General features: G+C 32.8%; 3 protein-coding genes across 3 annotated transcripts; 1 reads left to right on the plus strand and 2 right to left on the minus strand.

Annotated features, from left to right (window-relative positions):
* Window positions 1-357: 357 nt before the first annotated feature.
* LOC114192220 (3-ketoacyl-CoA synthase 11-like) lies at window positions 358-2,418 on the plus strand. Its single transcript, XM_028081862.1, has 2 exons — window positions 358-1,304; window positions 1,389-2,418. Exons 1-2 carry the CDS (start codon window positions 522-524, stop codon window positions 2,169-2,171), a joined length of 1,566 nt encoding a protein of 521 aa, XP_027937663.1. The 5' UTR covers window positions 358-521; the 3' UTR covers window positions 2,172-2,418.
* Window positions 2,419-4,287: 1,869 nt separating this feature from the next.
* Window positions 4,288-7,558, minus strand: LOC114189558 (armadillo repeat-containing protein LFR). The gene is made up of 8 exons (XM_028078157.1): window positions 7,333-7,558; window positions 6,780-6,949; window positions 6,501-6,643; window positions 6,111-6,367; window positions 5,372-5,477; window positions 5,155-5,293; window positions 4,939-5,066; window positions 4,288-4,857 (listed from the first exon to the last, which is right to left on the minus strand). Exons 1-8 carry the CDS (start codon window positions 7,514-7,516, stop codon window positions 4,602-4,604), a joined length of 1,383 nt encoding a protein of 460 aa, XP_027933958.1. The 5' UTR covers window positions 7,517-7,558; the 3' UTR covers window positions 4,288-4,601.
* Window positions 7,559-18,955: 11,397 nt separating this feature from the next.
* On the minus strand, window positions 18,956-20,917 carry LOC114192248. Its single transcript, XM_028081906.1, has 3 exons — window positions 20,140-20,917; window positions 19,853-20,048; window positions 18,956-19,759 (listed from the first exon to the last, which is right to left on the minus strand). Exons 1-3 carry the CDS (start codon window positions 20,491-20,493, stop codon window positions 19,191-19,193), a joined length of 1,119 nt encoding a protein of 372 aa, XP_027937707.1. The 5' UTR covers window positions 20,494-20,917; the 3' UTR covers window positions 18,956-19,190.
* Between the last annotated feature and the right edge of the window lie 1,001 nt (window positions 20,918-21,918).

Consider the following 21,918-nt stretch of genomic DNA (forward strand, 5'->3'; position numbering starts at 1 on the left):
CAAAGGTAAAAGAGAGATAGTTTAAGTTTTATAGAAAATTGTAAGGGATGAGAAGACAAGAAGATATATAAAAGGAAAGACAGAAAGCAATAGCTTGTCATATACATTATGTTTATAGTTCACCAATTACCAACGTACGCTTTTGACCCAACCAACCCTCCTCTCACGTCCATGCATTTTCTTCCATACACAAACATTATTTTTTATTTATTTTTTCTTCTTTATTATATATAATATGATTTTTGAAGATAGAAGAAAATATGCAGTATTTTCCCAGTTGGCAAATTGAATGCCTCTGCATGTTCTCAATTAAAAGTTCGTTGGGGTAGTTGTATCCACTACCCATCTCTTCTTTCCCACTTACAATCTTTAAAACCTTCTCATCCCCCACATTTTTTTGCACCACCCTCCACTTTTCTTCTACATTTTCCTCACAATAATCAATTCCATACAACAAATTCTTTTAGTCACGAACTTTCCATAAACCATTCTGTCACAAGTTTTAATTTTTTCTTCCCTTGATGGCAGATCAGAAGAATCAGAACCCGAATTCGGGAACTGTTAATGTTGTTGAATCAGCAGCAAAAGGAAGGAATAAACTCCCAAACTTTCTGCTATCTGTGAGGCTCAAGTACGTGAAGCTAGGGTACCACTATGTAATCTCCAACGCCATGTACCTTATGCTCATACCCCTTCTTGGGGTAGCCTCAGCTCATCTATCCACCCTTTCCATCAAGGACTTTCTCCAACTCTGGGAGAATCTCAAGTTCAACCTTCTCTCAGTCACTGTGTGTTCGAGCCTCATGGTGTTCCTTGCTACCCTTTACTTCATGACCCGACCAAGGGGTGTGTATCTGGTGGACTTTGCATGCTACAAGCCTCACGTGGACTGCACGTGTACGAGGGAGACTTTCGTGGAGAAGTCTGGTCTCACGGGGACATTCTCCGAGGAGAACCTGTCCTTTCAGAAGAAGATTCTAGAGAGGTCTGGTTTGGGACAGAACACATATCTGCCCCCTGCAATCTTGAGTTTGCCACCGAAACCTTGCATGGCGGAGGCTAGGAAAGAGGCTGAGGAAGTGATGTTTGGAGCCATTGACCAGCTTCTGGAAAAAACCGGGGTGAAGGCTAAGGATATTGGGATTCTGGTGGTGAATTGCAGCTTGTTCAATCCCACGCCATCGCTCTCTGCCATGATTGTGAATCACTACAACCTCAGAGGGAATATTCTAAGTTATAATCTCGGTGGCATGGGTTGCAGTGCTGGCCTTATCTCTATTGACCTTGCCAAACAGCTCCTCCAGGTTTATATACATCTCTTTCATATAATGTTTAGCAGAGACAGTTTTGTTTTGTTTTATCTGACACAATCACATGATAAATTTTAGGTTCATCCGAACTCTTATGCCTTGGTGGTGAGCATGGAGAACATAACTCTGAACTGGTATTTCGGCAACAACCGATCAATGCTGGTGTCGAACTGTCTCTTCAGAATGGGAGGGGCGGCGATCCTCCTCTCGAACCGCTCCGGCGACCGGCGGCGGGCGAAGTACCAACTGGTCCACACAGTGCGGACTCACAAGGGAGCAGATGATAAGTCCTATGGGTGTGTGTTCCAAGAAGAGGATGAAACAAAGAGAATCGGTGTGGCACTCTCAAAGGACTTGATGGCAGTGGCTGGAGAGGCTCTGAAAACCAACATCACAACACTGGGACCACTGGTTCTTCCCATGTCGGAACAGCTCCTTTTCTTTGCCACCTTGGTGGCTAGGAAGGTTTTGAAGATGAAGATAAAACCCTACATCCCTGATTTCAAGTTGGCATTTGAGCACTTTTGCATCCATGCTGGAGGTAGGGCAGTGTTGGATGAGCTGGAGAAGAACCTTGACCTAAGTGAGTGGCACATGGAACCTTCTAGAATGACCCTATACAGGTTTGGAAACACTTCTAGCAGTTCCTTGTGGTATGAGTTGGCCTACACTGAAAGCAAAGGGAGGATCAAGAAGGGTGACAGAACATGGCAGATTGCATTTGGGTCAGGGTTTAAGTGCAACAGTGCTGTTTGGAGGGCTTTGAGAACCATCAATCCAGCAAAGGAGAAGAATCCTTGGATGGATGAGATTCATGAGTTTCCTGTTCATGTGCCTAAGGTGGCACCGATTGCTTCCTGAATCAGAAAAGAAACAACCTTTTTCTTTTTCTAAATCAAACAAAATTGTTCAGTGTGAATGTTATAGGTGATGATGATCTTAATTAGGTTATGTGCAAAAACAACAGAGAAGATTATTTTACCAATGTCTTTGCTCATGTAACAGTGTGTTCAAGTTAAAGAGTTTGCATGCAGCTATTCTCTGATTGAACATATATTTTCATTGTTTTCTGATAAGGATTTCTCTAACTGAATGACCTGCATGATTATTAGCATTTGTGTTCGATATTACGTTTGTAATGTCATTTTCAAAGTTAATACTTAAAATTAGGTTCTAGTAGAAACGATAAAGTTCGACTTCATCATATGTTATAAAAAAAAAAAACGATTATTCTAAGTGAATAACAGTTTCAAGGAAATATAGCATCTTGGATGTTTTAGCTGGAAATAAAGTGACGAGATTTTTTTTTCCTTTTTTGGGTGAAGCTACTCAAAGTTTCTCTTACATCATGGAGGAATCATTGTTTTAATGTAAATGTAATTCAATCAGTCAATTTAATTCTCCTAAATGCAAATAGAGACATTTAATTATTATGACATTTTTTTCATTTATGGTGGGTTTTCATTTTCAAATATGGTGTGCTTAGACTTTTCGTTGTTCATACATGTATAAAAAAGATCTTGTTATAAACGAAAATATTATATTTTTAAGAAAATTATTAATTATCTAAACAGAATTTCTGAGATCACGATGATCTCAACTAAATTTTATAAGTGTACATCCAACCACACTAATAAAGTGGGGTTTTAATTTGTAGCCATGTAGTAGAATACAGCCATATATAAACCCAGTGAACTTGTGCCATAAAATAGAGAACAAAACACTTATTTGGTGGACAAAATAACCTCAAATAAATACGTTCTTAAAACATTGCTTAAATAACATTTAATATATGTAGATAAAATCATTTGAATTGTTTAAAAAGAAACAGACGCCAAATAAATAACTGTTATGTCTTTTATTATCATCAATACTTTCTTTTTTTAATAAATATTTATATTTTTGTTAATAACTATCTGTATCATTGTATATGTAGAAATCGGAAAAATCGTGTTTTGTATTTGCAAAGAGAAGCATCCTATAGAAATATTGGATCGTCTTCTCTCATTCCAAAATGAGTATTCAAGTACGTAAACTTTTCATTTCAGAAACGAAGGGGATAAGTAAAGAATTTTATAAAAAAAAAATTCTTTTTTTCTATTTTGTCTCGATATATAGTCAGAACTCTTCATTCTATTTTTTCGTTTGCCATGATTTTTCATTTCCTTTACATGAATCGCAAATCACATGATTTGGATTCGTTTCATCATTCAAGAGCTACAATTTTAACTATAAAACTATTTATATAATGATAAGTGCCATGAGAGAAGATTTTTGAAACAAATTACAATTCAAATCATACAATTCTTACCGTTCTAACTACTCTGGTTGAATACAATTGGAAAGATTTGCATAGAAATCGTCATCCATGATTGTTGGTACATAAGAAAAGCAAAAGCTTATGAATTGGGCAAAGAAATGACAAAGTGATGGGTGTGGGAACTAGTTTTAGATCTATCAGTCCCTAACCTTGTTTGTCAATAAAAGGGAAGAAAGCTAAGTAGAACTAGAGATATAAATATGGATCAAAGCTTGTCACTTGGTTGATGTTTAATATTGATGGCTGGTCGGAATTTTAACTGTGTTGATGCTAAATACACTGGTGCATGTGTTGGGGACATGTGATCATGAAAGGTTTCAGTGAGACAACATTGGTTGTACACTTGTTTGTTTGCCAAATTAGCATGACAGAAAATATGAATGACATGTTGATGAGTCTGAACATCCCGAACCTTTGTTCATTTCATAACCACTTTGACTTTAATTAACAACAAATAAAATAGGTGAATGCGACACCTAATAGGAACTTGGCAACGATGTTAGGGAGAGTAGAACCCTGGCTATTTTTCTTTTTTTTCTTGTAATTGAATATTGTACTGCATGTATGATATGTGGTTAATCCCGTAGACAATAACTTAACAATTTATTAGGATGCGTGTTGATTTTTGACCTAATAAACTGATCAGATATGAACATAGATTGAAATAATTCCTAGAGACCATTTCTCATTCTACGAATTGGGCATTTTCCAGCCAATACATCTAAAATGAAATTTCTAATCTTCACAAGGGTCTTGAACTGAAGATAAATAGAAACTAAAAGGATTTCTCATCATACAACTGGAGTACATTACAACTTGAATACACACGAGGTATTGTACAATCCTAGAGAGAAGACATGTACATATAATTTGAATCTTCAAACGAACCAGTCATCCACAAAGCTGTAGAAGTAGCAAAACTATATGTAGAACTCATCACTAATGAATACCGTATCAAGGTTTGGCGTCGTTTACATACCCCATATGCCACGAGCCGTTGCCACTTTGTTATTTGGTCTAGATGTTAGTTCGTACAATATCCTTGCAAATGTATCAGAATATCTTCCATCAGTGAAAAGTATCTCAGCAAAGGCATTCTCATAGGCTAGCAGCAAACTTCTGTTCTGCGGTTCAGAAACTAGGCTTTCCAATATCATGGCAGCTTTCCGGCAAACTTCTGGAACCGGATGTGGTGTCTTTATCACTTTAAGCAATCGATCAATAGCCCTGTGTTTGAGGGATTTTCATGAGTGTTCACATAATCAAAATATGTTATAGTGTTCTAAAAAAATGGAATAAGGGGTTCACCATCGCTCGTTAGCAATCTTCAACCTGCAGTCCATATTAACTTCTGCAAGGTTATAGAGTGCACCTATAGCAGCTGCCTGTGCATCTAATGCCGGCATGCTGATGAGATCAATTAATCGCTTGTGTATCTGCAGAAATAAACCAATGTTGATTATATTTTTTCAAAACATGCAACAAACTAATAAGCAACATCACACGCATAATATAAAGTTTCACCTGCGGAAAAAATGGAAGCAAGAAAGGTTCATTGTCAGGATTAATGATCAAACGCCCAAGTAATTCAGCGGCAGCACAATGCCAGGCTTTGACTGCAGATTCCAACATCCCCATAATAGCCTGAACTGCCCGTTTCTCTCTGTAAGTAATACAACAATTTATCAATCAACAAAAGAGAATTACAATAGTACGCAATTATTCTAGATCAATCACTTACGTTATTTTAATAAATGATGGTTTGGATGAGCTAAATATTCGAAGATCCAGCAGTGGAGCTAAGTTAACAATTGTCTCCAAAGCATTTGTGACAAGTTCGTCATCCTCTATCAACATTATGAACATTAAGATTATAATAAAATAGTGAAATAAAACTTCACGTGATAGGGCAACACATAATGGTAATTAAAAGGGGGAAAAAAAATTCATCACAGATTTCCAGAGTTTCTAGAAACCTACAAAAATCAGATTCTTCTTTTTGTTTTACATAGGTCTCCTTAGAATGAAGTTCTGATAGAAGCACAGTTGGAATCTAGATGTGGACACCTCTCTTTACAGGGACAAAAAATCAACATAAGACATAAGGTGTTTGGAATACACTTAAACTTTAACGGGTAAGTTATATCGAATAGAACTTGGCATGAAACTGATTTATAAAAGTCTAATTCAAAGGTTGGTATTGTTATGAGGATAGGGAATGATAGGATTTGCTACACAATGGTGCCTTAAACTCCACACGAAACCGGTCAATGTCTTTGCTCATTGTTTAGGCAAATGGATTAGGGAAATCAAAAAGCAACATTACTGAAAAAGAATACAAGAACCAATACATAATGATAGGGACCTAAAACCAAATAAGAAAATTATCACGAACAGAAACCAAAAAAGTGGAAACTAGAGGGATAAAATATACTTTAAACCTAAAAGGATAATAGGTTGTAACAAGCAGGTATCCTCACCAACAAGATGATCTTCTATGCATTGGAAGGCCGTTTCCAAACAATGACGATGTTGGGCCATTATAACTTCATTATCTGGCATGAAAGAGAAGTTCCTAATGATATTGGAAGCAGCAACAGCACATTGCTGTTTTTCTGCTCGCCCTTCATCATCTAAATTAAACAGACCATCTTCATCAAGCCATAACTCTGTAAAACGAGATCTTGTCACACCGCTGTGCTGTGTTGATTCTGTACCAGCTGAGCCAGATCCTACACTGCACAAAGAGAATCATCTTACAATGAAATTTATTTTCTCTTACTACCCTCATCTCCAAAAGGAAAACATACAATCAATTGAAAAATTGAAAACTGAAAATCAAAGATGATATTCAAGAAGAACAAATTTACCCAGGGCGGTGGTGAGCACCAGTCGAGCCCAACGCCTCATATTCATTCCCAAATCCAGTCACAACAGAATTAGCACCTAATGTTCTGACTCTTGTTGACTTGGCTAATTCTTTTGGGAGTGCTATATCCCGCCAATCGTCTATCTGTTTTATGTTACAACAGGACCGTATAAAATATTAAAAAAGGTAATAGTTTCAACAACAACATACAGGGAGTTAAAAAAAAAAAATCTTCTATGAACGTTTTCATAAAATTCAAAACAAGATTGGTGGCACATACAACTTGAAGGAGCGCATCAAGCAAGCCAGGAATTTTCGCAAGAGGAGTTGCATCCTTTCGCATGTCATCCTTTTCTTTAAATGAGAGCAGCGTAAGAGTATTCAGAGCCCAGGTCAGCTCACTCTTCAGACCACTTTGAATAGCCAGAACGATTCTTTTATTGTTCTGATCTGTAAGAGAAATATAAACAAAAAAGGGTTCAAAAAAGAAAAAAAAATTAAAACATTGCAATTTGCAAAAAACATTGCTCCCAGATACTTAAGAAATCAATGTTATCCTTACACGGCATACCCTAGCCACAAAGTGGACTTGCAGTGTTCTACGCCTAATATGCGAATAATTTTCTCGAATTGAAACATCAAATTAAGTGGTTATTCATGTCATTAACGATAAATAATTTGTTTATTAAAATTCACAATATGATTATTAGTGCAAAAGTGCGTGTGTTGTGTAAGTTCAGGCACATTCAAACAAAATATAATTTTTAAAGAGAAAATGTAGACCCAATTATGAGTATAAAGAGTCATGGTGTGGGAAGAAGCTGTGAACTAACCGGCAAAGGAGTTGTGAACGTGAAGGGAAGGACCAAGAAGGGTTGACGGAGCCGCCGAATCGGCAGCGGAAGCCGAGGCGGAGGCACTGCTGCTTCCGCTTCCGAATGGACGGCCCCTCTTGGCCGGTGGCGCCGCCCCGCCTCCGGCGGATCCACCGGACTTGCCCTGTTCCCTCTTCTGCATCTCTGTCACTCTAGGGATTTGCGGGTTTGCGGTGCGATTTCGAACTGCTTTGCTTGGTATCATAGTTGGGCTTCTTCTTGGATCCATGGTACAGAAAGGCCCAAGATATTTCTAAGCAATTATAATGTACACCTCCCATATTTCTAAATATAACCCCATCTATACTTTTATTCCTAAAATACCCATACTAACGGAAAGGCTCAGATTACATTTCCGTGGAGTTTTTCTTCTTTTTCGTCAGGAATTGTTCATATATTTGGATGAGAATTTCATATCGAATAACTTTAAATATTAATTAAATAACTCTTTCATAAAACATAAAAATATAGCAAAAATTTTGATATTATTAAATATTTAATTTAAAAAATATATAATTATCTAAATATCAATCAACATTGTTAAATAACAATTTTATAAGAATCAAATAGTTACATAAAAAAAATAAAGAATGATTAAATATATATTGTTGAAAAAAATTATGAAACTATGAAAAAAAATTAATATAAAAAATAATTAAATTACCTATAAAATTAAATGTAATTTAATAATTAGAAATGAAAATACAGATGATAATGAACCAGGTATCACAATCGAAATAGGACGAAGATTGATATTGGTACTTAAATTTTTTTTTTAATATATTTTAAAATATCGAAATTAATGTCCATTGATGTATCTTATAAACACAGTAGATCAATACATAAAAAATACAATAAAGAATCCAAATTTCTATAGGTACCAAAAAAGTTTAAACTATTCAGAAGTTGGGAACGTTTAGAAATTAATGTAAATTCAGAATTTGTATTATATAATTCAAAATAAAATTCCAAATTCCATGTTTTACACTTTTATACTACCCAATATAAAAATACATTATAAATTTCCTAATCCAAAAATGTAAAAACATTGTTTTGAATTCCATAATCTAAAATTCTAAAACTTGCATAATAATTTAGACATTCCAACAACCCCATGGATGATGTATATGAAGAAACCACGGGGTGGAAGAAGAAATAACCTTACCCAAATAGGTTCCTGGGCTTCTAAGTAAATATGTCAGGCTTGGAACATTGTACAACCCTTTTGGGCTTTCTTTACCAACAGGACCATAAATAATATATAAATCTTAAAATAAATAAAGTTCCAAAAATTAAAATCTCCACTAAATTCAACATCTTCATGAGTTAATAGGACCTACCTGTAGGACATTAATCCCACCAAACTAATAATGGATAGTTCAATAATTTTTCTATTGTACATACAATAATAGTTGTATGTGTAAAATACTTTTTTTATGAAGTTTCGAGGGAGTCTTACAATAAAAAGAGGACAAAACATTTTATCATGATTTTTTATTTTTGTCTTTTTTATCATCAATAATTATCTGGTACACTTTACTACTCCACTTCTAAAATAACAGCATTTAAAATAACTTCGATTAAATTATACAATATACATTTTTACACATTATTTTAGTCTTAATCGAAAGCATGGACACAATGTTATGAAGAAAGTGAATGATGAAGAGGAATGTAAAAATTAATAAGCAAATAATAGAATTAAATATTCTACTAAGGGGTTTGGTTTGAGTTAGATATGAGTATGGGGAAATGACTCTTGTGAATTCAAAGGTTTCAAGGACTATGAAAGTGGTTCAACCAATCAAGGACTCCACATCAAGATATTTTAAGGTTTTTCTATGGTGTTTCATCATACAGGACCTACTTGGTTTGTTTTTTGCTTCATTTTAGGTACTTAAAGTTTCAACCAATTGTTGTTTTGGTTGGAAGTTGTGAATTACAAAACATTGAGCAAAACCAATAATCTTAGGTAGAAGGTTTTGGCAGGTTCTTTGGTATGAACATGTGATGCTTGAGTTTGTTATATAAGAGAATAAAATTCTTAGGTATATTTTTATGTTTTGGTGATCTTTGTTTAATGTTGTTCTCCCCAAGAGTTGGTGGTAATTTGATTTCAGTTGGTTTTGGTGAGGATCATGCATCTGCAATATCCGTTGATATGATTAAGGAGGGTTGTGCACACCATGTATTTGATTGTTTGCACAGAAACGTCAAAATGTATACACAGTCTTAATGTCTGCTAGGTTACAAGGTCAGGTGTGAGCTATAGTTGTATGAATCCAACAGAACAAAAACAGTGAATTAACATCAAATCTCTGGCTCCATGTGTAGGCCTTCTATTATGGCTATACAGTTATAGAATCCATATAATTATTCATCCAAATCATAGACCTTGTCAGTGTTTGTTCCAGTGTTACCATGATTTGTTGGTAACTCTAGGAGTAGATTAAAGATGAGGGATGAGCTTTTTTTAGGAATAATGAGGACCACTTATGTGTGCTTCTGATCACAAAATAGCTAAATACTATGTAATTGATGCATTATGGCTATGTTGTTGTTAATCATGAAACTGCCAAAATTATGCAGAACATAGTTATCTCTGCCAGCTAGTGGATGGGCCAGTTGATATACATGTATAACTTATGCTTTTCGTAGCATCTAATGTTGATTACTATTTTTCCAAAAGCTACTTTCCTTGACCCTCCATGTCTTGTAGCATTAGTTGTTCTAATAATAATGTTACTTCATACATATCCCTATACTTTTCCTATTAACAGATTTCAATTAATATTATAAGGTAGTTGACATATGTGTGGTTCTCATCTATATCTGCTTTAGGCTTTTTAGTTTGATTTGAGGGGTATCAATGTCAACAATAATTTCATGGTAATTTTTTTACTCATCTACATTTGGTTGTGTATTTCATTGTTGCACTCTAAATTTTTAAACAATTGGTGAATGGATTTTCTCTTTTTCTAAAACTAAAGAAAAAAGAATAAAAAAAAGCTGAAAGAAAACACCTTAAAGCTCAACAACGTAGAGAACATGGTATCTAAGGTTGATTCCACGTTTGTTACATCGCTTTCGGTCACAGAAACAATAATAAATGTTGATTTTAAAGTTTGAAATTTAATCTCTCTCAACTACTGGTCTTTCCAAGGAAATTCAACCCATCTAGAACTTTCTTCAATGCCAGTTTAATGTTGAATAATTGGCTCGACCAACCCACACACACAACATAGCATTATCTGATAGAGAAAAGTGAACCAATACCATTTCTGCATAGTCAAATTAAACATTTCATGCAAACAAATGCTTTTATTTCTTTATAATTTCAAGGGGGGCATAATGTTAGAACAAAAATAAAGAACCCCACCATAAGATGATGTCCAACTATGGTGACAAATAAGAACATAGGTAGCCAATTTTGTGGATTAGTTTCGATTAATAGTGTGTGAGGTGGGGCACTCAACCTTTGTAATCTTATAAAAAATCTCAGCAACACTGAACAGTGTCAGTGTCCGAAAAGGTAACCATAAAACCTAACATAATAGGAGCTGCAGAGTAATTCTACTCCATCTCTATGTCATACAACTTCTGCTTTTGCATTTTGCAGTAGCAGAAATTAGATTTCCCATCAACCAAATCAAACCAGTAAAAGGGTGATGAATAGGAATAAGACTACACCATCAAAGTGATAACAAGATAATCTCCACTTAGAACATGAGTCATGATGTATTTTGTAAAATGAGAATTATCTTTCTTAGTTGATGTGAGAATATTTTAACTTAACTAACTGCTACTAGTGTTTGATTTGAGATACTGCAAGAGAAAATTGTATCCTCTGTAACAGTATTTTCTGATTCAAACAAGATTATTTGATGTAACCAGTAAGAGATATATTGTACAATCTGAGGAGAAAAGAAAGATAATGGTGATTTCATGATGGCAAACATGGTAAAGGGTAAAGGCAGTGCAAAGAGACAAGCAAAAACAGATGCACTAGCACTATGTCACACAAACACACCACACTGGTTCTTGTACAAATATGTATAAAGTAATAACTCAAAAGCAGTGAAAGGCTTTTCATTTTCTAAGATCCTTTATTTGTTTTTTTCTCTCTGCTCATCTCAAAATGTCATTTACTGTATTGGGATTATGCCACAGGCTTCTAGGATTCCTCCACTGGAGGAGCAGACCATGAAATGGAAAAGCATTATATGCAGAATCTCAAGATCCAAATGATCCTAATTCCTGAGGCAAATTTCCTTTTTTTTTTGTTCTGTACTTCAATTTTATTTTTTTCCCTGGATGTTTCTGATTCCTGTGATGCATAATATATATACTTTTCCTAAAGCAGTGATGCAAGCTGTTCTGTGGTGAATAAGTTAATGAATCTTATGCTATTTTCCTCATGATGTTGATTGTACTGCTTCACCACACTAACTACACACATAAGAATATCCAATGAACCAATGGTAGCAGAGAGATAGCCATACCTCATATGGTAACAATTAAGTAAAATTTAGAGGACCCCATTTCGGCTAATTCATAATTAAATTGAAAGCAACACCTTACTTTTATTTTTCACCCTTCTATTTTTTTTCTTGTTCACTGCATGAATCTTGAAAGCAACATCTGAATCACCAGATGCTGCTTATTGGCTTAGAGTTTATATGTCAGTGGTGGTTTTCCTCATAAAACTGCTCCTTCTCTTGCCCTTTGGAATTGTGATTTAGCTTCAAAATCAATGGAAGAACAAAAACCTATCACAAACAACCTATCAATAAAAATGGTCTAACTCAACATTAAAAGATTTTGGCTTTTGGAAAAAAATTTACTCATTTTACTCTTTACTTGATTAAGTTACATGCCAAACATTTCTTGGATTAGATAAAAGTTTGAAACTATTGATTAAACAATAAAATTTAGCCATGAATATGAAGGTTGTATTTAAGTGAATAAACAATTGATGAATAGTTTTTATTAATAAATTATTTAAAGAGTGTAATTTGGTGTGGTTGGAGGTTGATAATTGATATTGAAATGGAGGAAGGTGTCTCTTTCTCCCATATGGCATCATTTTTGTCGTATATGAGTGGGTCGTGGCTCCCCAGTAACATTTATTGGTAAAATGAGTTGCAACTTGTGCTCTAAAATACCACAAGAGATGACCAATCATTAAATTATTCAATATTCAACCCCACAAAAAATAATATTTTATAATCATAACATCATCCACAATTGCTTCAGTTAATCATGTTGGTTATAATCATAAATTAATTATATTTGAAGAGAATTATAGTTTTTTATTGGGGTTAATAATAAATACGTCCATGTGTGAATTCAAAATTTCTAACATTATTAAAAATTTGATGATAAGTATTCGATCAACTCCTATTATACACAGATCTACAAGTCAATGATCAAAACTAATTTAATTTTATCATAATAGTTTTCTACAAACTAAATATTTCACGGCATAATCTAACTTTGACTAATATTGATTAATTTATTTTACTCTAGATATTGGAAGAAAATATGTATAGTAAATAAAATAAAAAAATTAAATAGATTGTGTTTTTTAATAATATGAAACTAATGTGTCATTTAATACATTAAACATTGGTTAGAAGGTTTTGTGCGTGTGGGGTCATGAAATGTTGATTTTTTGAAGTTGATTGAGAGAGTCGTATTTCTACTTTTTGTTTGGATAATGAAAAAAGTTGGGTCCGATGTGCGTGTCTGAGTTATTTTTGTGGACACTTCTGTTCCTAAGATTATGAATGTTTCGTAGACATTACCATGACATCCAAAACAAGATAATATGATGTGTTGGACAGTGTTAATTTTGTTTCCCTAATATGGGCTATTTATAGGACAAGCCTCCTAAAATTCCATTCACAAAATGTTCAATTTATTAAACTTCTGCAACAAAAGTTATAAATCAAATTATTGAAAATTTAAAGTGAAGTTTGTATTGAAAAAAACAAATGAAGTTTACTGAGACACTTTTATGTAAATGGAAGTTAAAAGGAATATCGACTTCAAGTATATAAAATTTAAAATTACTATATGCGAGCCTTACCTTTATTTTTAATCAATTTAGTGTAACATCTAAAAATATTTTATTAATATATTTAAAAATAAATAAGAAATGGAATATGTATATAGAAATTAAAAATTTATTTATTGATATCATTGCAATTATAGGAAGTATAAAAATAAATTGTTTGTATAAGGATAAAATATCTGGTATATGATAAAAATCCTTTAAAAATGTTAAAATAAAATACATGAAAATATAATTAAATATAAATTCGTTAATATATATATATATATATATATATATATATATATATATATATATATTTATTGAGATATGTATAATAATAATAATAAGAAGAGTTATATATGATTATACATTGCGTTGGTATTAGTTATTTTTTTCATACTTGTATGTTATTATCATTATCATAATAAAATCATATTTTATTACAAACTTGGTGGAAGAGTGTAGATTTCATATTAATTATTATAATTTTATTATATTACAAATATTGTAATATATATATATATATATATATATATATATATATATATAGAGAGAGAGAGAGAGAGAGAGAGGGGATTTTTAAGCTCCGATGATTTATTCATACATAAAAAGTACATTTATTGTATAGTTTACATTTATATAATTTTATACTTCATCTGTGCTATTGAAGAAAATAAAATACAACTAAATGACTTAGAATGGAAGGTGTACAACATAAGTGGAAGAGAATAAAATTTTAAAACAAATTTGGAAGAGAAAGGAAATAATATAAATAAATTTCTTTTGAGTAGTTTAAAGATTAAACTTTTTACACATAATTATTTTATGAATAAATATAACAAGGCATAAAAAGTAAATGATTCATAATATTTTATGATTAAAGCAAAAACTAAAATCCTTAAACTCATTACAAGTTAATGATATTATTAACTTAGTCAACTAACCCTTTCATCCCTCCAATAATTTAGATATGCTTTTGATTTTATTGCTGCACACTTTATTCCATCATATACTTATGTCAATCAAGTCATGGAGAAAATATTTCAGGTTGAATATAGTAAAATCAATATAATAATTTTAAATATATTATTATTATACAATTTTTATTATTTTTAAACTACACTACAGATTATTAAATAAATTCAATATCTCATATATTAGTAAATTGAAAAATTCATTTTATTTAAATCTTATTTAGTTTTATAATTAAATTAAACAATGAATAACATAGTCTGAAAGAAAAGTTTGTACCACTAAAAATAGATTTCAACGCATATAAACGCGTATTTAGATTTGTTCCATTATTCTAATGTTTGAATCATTTTTTTTCTCTCTAATGAAAGTTATTGGTAACTTAATTTAAGTGCAATATATATTTGGTAGCTATAATATTTTGGGATTTAATTCAATGTTAACTGTTATTTTAACTTGTAATTTCATCATTGATAATGACATGTTTAGAATTGAGTTTTGTTGAACGTAAACAACTTTTTTAAAAATTAACGAACTTGATATTTTACTATCGATACTTCAGAACGTGTTATTTTTACATTCAACATTGGTTTAATGAAAAATTCAAAAATATATAATAAGTCATGAAGTTCTTATTTGTAAGATGTACTTTTTATTTATATTATAGTCTTAAAAATAAAGAATACATATTATTTTAAAAGAAAAAGATTTAATTACAATGTAACTTCTTCTTAATTGATTATCTTATCATGAATTAATTACAATCTCTTACTAAATATTTAAAATGAAAATTTATCTTTATAGCTTAGATGTCTTTTATTGCATATATGGATTATGATGGTGTATTTGTCTTTTTAAAATGACATGTATTTAATATGTAGTAAATGATTCAAATTATATATCTTTTTTGATAAATAGTCGTTTAACATCTTAAATATTATCCTATTACATTTTTAAATATGATAAAAAAACAACAAATTTTAATTTCATTAATTTTATATAAATTTGATTAATAGTTATATTAATTAAACATGAACTTCATTAATTGTACGTGTCTTTTAGCAGAATATTTCAATATGCTAATTCTTTATAATAAAGGACAAATTTATTATATAACATAGATCATAAAAGAATATAATAGCGATATTAAGAGTAATTAAGAATAATATATCTATAAATAATTACGTAACCACCAATTAAGCTATACAGTCTTTGATGTAAGCAACAATTATTGACAAATTAATTATCTCAATTTGTGTACGGATTTTGATGCAAGTAACGTATTTTTGATAGATTAGTTATCTGAATTCATATAATAATGTGTTTGCTTCACGCAATAAATTAATGTAGAAGAATTCCCTTATTGCAAGCAATTTTTTGGAACATGTCTTCTCGTTTATATTTGTACAAAGCCTTGATTGCAAGTTTTGTTTATGCTAAGGTTAAAGTGTGAAAAGGTTTAATACCAAATTAGGTTACTACTTTTAGATCCAAAGTTTAGTTTTGCAATTATGGATTTTTCTAATTTTAATACAAGCTTGCATTTTATTATTAAGTATGCGTTTGATTCTCAGATTGAAAGTTTAAATTCAAATTTATTTTGTATTAAAAATCATAAATAATATTTTGTGAGTTTTTGTTCTGTTTTATTGAGTTCTAAATAAGAATTTATTTTAGAACAAAATCATAATTAATAATAAAAATTAAGTTTAATTAGTCTGATGATACTCACTTTCATTCAGATGTGTCAGTTTGGTACTCGTTTTTAAAAATGTGTCAATCTAGTCCCAATTTTTAAAAAAATGTTTTGATTAGGTTTCTTTCGGACAAAAATTACTAAAGTCGTTAACTTAATTCATGACTTTTTCCACTCAATTTTAATATAAATATCAATACTTAATTTTGTAAGTCATTTTAAATATCAAAATCGTTAACAGTATCAATAATTTTTGTTGAAAATAACCTGATTGAGACATGTTTTCAAACTTATATATCTAAATAAAATGTGAATATCATATGACTAATTAAACCTAAAAATTATAAAATAATAATAATAAATAATAAAAGCAAAATGTAAATATAAAATTTGTTTAAAAATTTATTTAATTTTTAATCGATTTATGGTACATAGTACATAGTGATAATTATCCATACATATGATATGAGAAGATACATGATGATGGATGTGAGAGTGGATCCATATCCATATCTTATGATATAATGATATGATATGATATGATGGTGTGAATGGCAATAAAGAAAGAAAAGAGCTTTACTCATTCACTCACTCACTCAGTTGTGAGAAGAAAAGAGACATGTCAAATCAACATTGGATAAAGGCTCTTCACTTTGTTTTCTTTTTCCTCAAACCCCCACTCTTTCTCTCTCCCAAACTCTTCTCCAGGTTAGGTACCATAAATAAATCCTTATCATTTTTTTAGTATTATAAATTAATAAAAGAAGATATTTTAATGTATTATAAATTTGCATAATTAAGAGAAAGTGTGATGAAAAAATATGCATATGAAAATATAAATTGGTAAAGAAGAAAGGGTTGCACATGGTGATGTGGATTTCGTGTGGGTTGGGCAAAGGGTTGTAAAAAATCAAATTTCCACTTCCTAAGTAACCTTTCTCTATCCAATGGGCTACAACCAAACAAACCAACATTAAACTAAAAATTAAAACCCATTCTTATGTTAGAGGTTAGGTGTGGGGTTGCTTTCATCACCCTATTTATCAGTTTATGTCTATTTATTATTGCAAACTTTAAAAAAATACACTTTTTATTTTATTTTTCAATGGTCATGTTTATTATTTTTTAAAGTTTCTGAAGCAGAAGGAAAAGGACCCCTATTTTTTCTCTGACAGGAGAGCTTTGTGATGGGCCCACTTGCTTTATAAATGAGTTTTGCAATATTAGTAAATATCATAAATAAATAAATGCCTATTTTTTCTTCAAATATTATATACTGCAGTTGGGCATCGCAATGGATTACTGGGGGCCCACTGCAATCATTGTGAATTATTTATGTTTAGTTCACAAGAGTGTCGTAAATTCCTAATCCTATCATCAAAAGAATTTCATATTACATTCTCACACAAAACCTCATCTTCTTAACAATTCTAAATAATTGCACAGAATTATCCTTGTTAATGTAATACCAGTGATTCTAACTAGTTATGTTTTCTCTTGGAATTTATAGAAAGATATAACTTTTGATAAATTCTCCATCTTATATGAGTTATCTTATATTTTGTATTTTCTTTCTTTATAACTTGTATAATCTTTTTTACTATATAGAAATATGTGATATAAGTGTACAAATAAATTTATCTTTTACATGAATGGAAAAATTATAAAGGAAAAGCATGTTGAGATGGTAGAAGGAGGCATGGAAGTGACAAAAATATAATATAATGGCACAACCATTTCTGATTATTTTGTGCCCTTCATGGCACCTCCTCCCCACTGTCAAGTCCCAGAGACCACAATCAAATTTTTCATTAGTCAAAGTAACTGTTCACCTAATCCCAGTTTCCTTTTCTTTTCGTTTTTTACACAAACTGTGGATTCCATTCTCTTTTACTTTATCATTCATACTAAAATATCTTTTTCCTATTTCTTAATTATTGAAAATTTTGATTTTTTTTTTATATTATAAGGTATTAATTGAACATAGTATTTGGTGTTTTTTTTTTTCTTCAGCAGTGGCTTGTAGTATGACTAACAGTATCGCAAATAATTAGGCATATTCTGTCAGGTTTCATTTAAAGGGCCTTGCTTGGTGAGAGAAAGGAGCAGAGATTTTCACTTTTTCACTTTTCCTCTTTTGCTTTGATGTACTCCAAAAGATTTTAAGATTAAAATAAATAAGAAGAAAGAAAATTATTTTTAATATTCCAAATACAATAATAATTTACCCTGTCTGTCTCTTCTCCTTCAAGTGATTTCTTCACAGGTTCCCCAATCCTCACGAAATTCGAGATGCCACGACCCTTCTTCCTTCTTCTGCAGCTCCATCCTGCATTTTCATCAGTCCACAGTCACCATTAATTTTTGTATAATCTAACGCATATAATATTGTTTACACATATTCAATGCTTCTCCATCTTTATCCATTCCAGAGTTCAATGGATATTAGGGAAAATTATAGAAGAAGAAAAAGGAGGATCGAGTATTCATGAAAAGATGAGAAAATTTAAGATAGCAAAGTTTCATACTTCCTTGTCTCCTTTCAAGGGACCAGAACGTTGTGAGTAGTAGCACGATGCCAAAAAAAAATTTGAAAGTTGCTGGGTCGTGTAACTTGTAACTTCTCTCTGCACTTTCTCAATCATGATGAACCAAACCAACACTCACAGAAGAAAATAAAAAAAAGAAAGAAAAAGTGGTTCCTATTCAAAACAATTAAAAAAGAAAGAAAATTCTGATCATGGCAGAAGCATAGTACTGACATTTGGGAAATCGAAGCAAAAGAATCTCTCGGCGCCATGCATGCATCCTCAGGTGGTTTTCTTTTTCTTTTTCAGTTTTTTGAACTTTAGAAATTTTTTAATTTCAGCTTTTCATTTTATTACAGATCATATTGCTGTAGCAGCAGCTTCTTACACTTACACGGTGCGAACCAAAAAAAAAAATTACAAAAAGTTACTTCTTACAAATTTCCCTTGCTAACAAAAGAAGGGAAAACAAAATTAAAAAAAAAGGGAGCCTCATCCGATATTTTCTCTTATATTTTAATTTTTTAAGTTCAGAACTAAAAAAAAATAACAAAATTTTTTTCTATGGTCTGTCCTTGAGAAGAGAGGCCAATCCGGTAACCACCTTGGTCCCTCTCTCGACGCTCTTCGGCTTCACCGCTGGCGGTTGCCACACCGTGGTAGGTGATGGCGACTCTGCCTTCTCCTTGCCGGAATCAGCCACGGACTCGGTCTCGTTCTTCGGCGGTGACTCGCCGAAGATCAGCTCCAACTCACCGCAATCGCTCTCCCTCGACGCTGCATCGCCGGAGTACATTGTTTCCGGCGGAGCTACGGCGACTTGCACGGAGGAGGACGGGGGTTGCTTCTCCCTAACGCTAGACGGAGAGAGCCACTTTGCGAGCATGTAATCGCGCTTCCTCCAGGGCGGAACGTGCATTCCTTTCTTCTTCAAACTCTGCTTTGCCGCTTCGGAGACAATCGCCACGATCTGCTTCAGTCTCTCAGATTTTCCAACGAAGATGAACGGCAGCGATTGAAGAATTGCCTTGTAAGTTCCCGTGGATCTCGCCACCTCAAACTCGGATCGAAAATCCACATCCACGATCAACCTCTCACCTTCCACAATCGCATCTATGAATTCGTATTCACCTGAACCAAAAACGAAAACACTCTCAGTCAGCCAAATTCAAATTCAACTCCAAATCTAAACTCAAATTGAAATTCACAGTTGATTAACAGTACCAGCAGGACACGACGAAGTTTTCTCCCATTTCGATTTGCAGATGGAAGAATCGTAACCGAGAGCAGAGGAAAGTGCTTCCGCGACTACCTTTATCAGATCGTCTTTCCTCTTAAACAACTTGCCATTTTTCTCCACGATTCTAGCCACGTCAGCTAACAGGTTCCTCTCGCCTACACTCGCGCAGGGGATCAAAGTCTGCTCATCACAAAATCAAAATTGTCATAAATCAAAGAAACTGTAGTAAAATTAAAATAAAATTGGACTGTAATTGAGATTGATTATCCACCTTGAGCGATTCAGCGGCGTCTGTGGTGGATGATTCTGGTGGCGGTGGAGCACCAAAGAGATCGAAATCCTCTTCGTCGGAACTATTTACGTTGAAGCAGTTGCAGCGGTTGCGACCACATTTCGGTGCCGGAGGTTGTTCCTCCATGAAATTCTGCACCATTTTCGCCAAGCACACCGAGCTCGGTTCAAACTCTGTTGCCACATCTTTGTTGTTCTTCGGTAACTGACGGTCAAAGACGAACAACCGTTTCAGCCGCGACTTCAACACCGACTCGTTTCGAACAACCACCGCGTCCTTCACCTTCTCGGAATCGATGTCGATTGCAATCGGTTGAACCTTCATCGGAGCCATGCCTTTCTTCTGTTGCTACTCCTTTTTCTAATTTTTTTTTCTCCAAAAAAAAAAACCAAACCCTATTCAACACACATTCACCCTTCTAACTTCCTACACCAGTCAATAATAAGTCACGGATTGGGCGTGTTCTTCATGAGAGAGGAAAGGTTAAAAGAAAAAAAAAAATAGAAAAAAGAAATTTTAATTGGTAATTTTGTATGTACGGTTTTCTTTTCTTCTAGGCTAAGAGAGTGAAGGTTTCAAGGTGAGGGTTTTTCATGGAAAACATGACGACGGTGGTCGGAGAGACGAGCATTGGTCATCGAAGGGGAGTTTTGCGTCGCCGGAGTGTTCATTCTCCGGCGGTGAAGAAGAAGAAAGGTTTTAATAATTTGTTTTAGTTTTTTCTTTTTGTGTGTTTGAAATTGTTCTGGATTAGGTGACTTGGTGGGATTGGATTTTATAACGAGTCAAGGTTGCTGACATGGACATTCTCACGCCACGTGTTCCCGACGTGGCACCAGTCGTTTGGGCGATGAAGTTTGATAACCGCACCCAGTGTGCACGGAAAGGTTTCTCGACTGAACGACGCGTGGTGCGAATGATTGCCTCAACTCTGAGCCAGTGAAGTTACCGTTCAGCCCTTGGCTGTAATAAAAAACACCCACCTTAATTTCATTCATTAACTGATTGATTGATCATACTGCTTTTTCCTTTTTTTTTTCAAAAGAAAATAAAATTATATAATTTTTAAAGAAAAAAAAAACTAATGATGCGTGAGAGTGGAGAGATGGAGATCTTTATGGCGTGTATGTGAAGTCCATGCTGTCATAGATGTTTGCGCCTAAAGTTTTCGACACGTGTCCACGAAAAATAGTTTTATACTATATTTTATTTTCTATAATCCATATAAAATGAAATACTTGTAATTTGAATGATTGGAAGGCATCAATTTATTCATGTCACCAGCACAAACTATATAATATCCATAATACTTAATAGTATACAAAAAATTACTAGAATGTGTCCATAGTATTTTTTTTATATCCTTCTTGGCATCATATTAGGAATATAAGTAACTTAAGGTCTTAAAATATATTTAAAATATCCTGTCCTTTGTGTCAATACAATTCATGAAGTTCATAACATGAATGTGAGGAAACAGAGTTTGAATTGTAAAGATGAGACCAAAAATTTGTTATAATGTGGAATTGAAGTATTCCCTTTGTTTGAAGATGATTAAAAGAGTTTCCTTTACCCATGATGAATTTTTGTTGCAGGAATGATGATAAACCCTAGATCATCGATGCCCTAATGGACTTCATTCATGCTGCAATGATAGTGTAGGTAGCTTATGCGTCATTTTAGCAGTGTGGACATTTTCAAATTTTCATGAGCATGGAAAGTTTAGGTTGAAAAAATGATGGAAGGAATTGTCGTTTA

Source organism: Vigna unguiculata, chromosome 7, assembly GCF_004118075.2.
Source record: "Vigna unguiculata cultivar IT97K-499-35 chromosome 7, ASM411807v1, whole genome shotgun sequence".
Classification (NCBI taxonomy): Eukaryota; Viridiplantae; Streptophyta; class Magnoliopsida; order Fabales; family Fabaceae; genus Vigna; species Vigna unguiculata.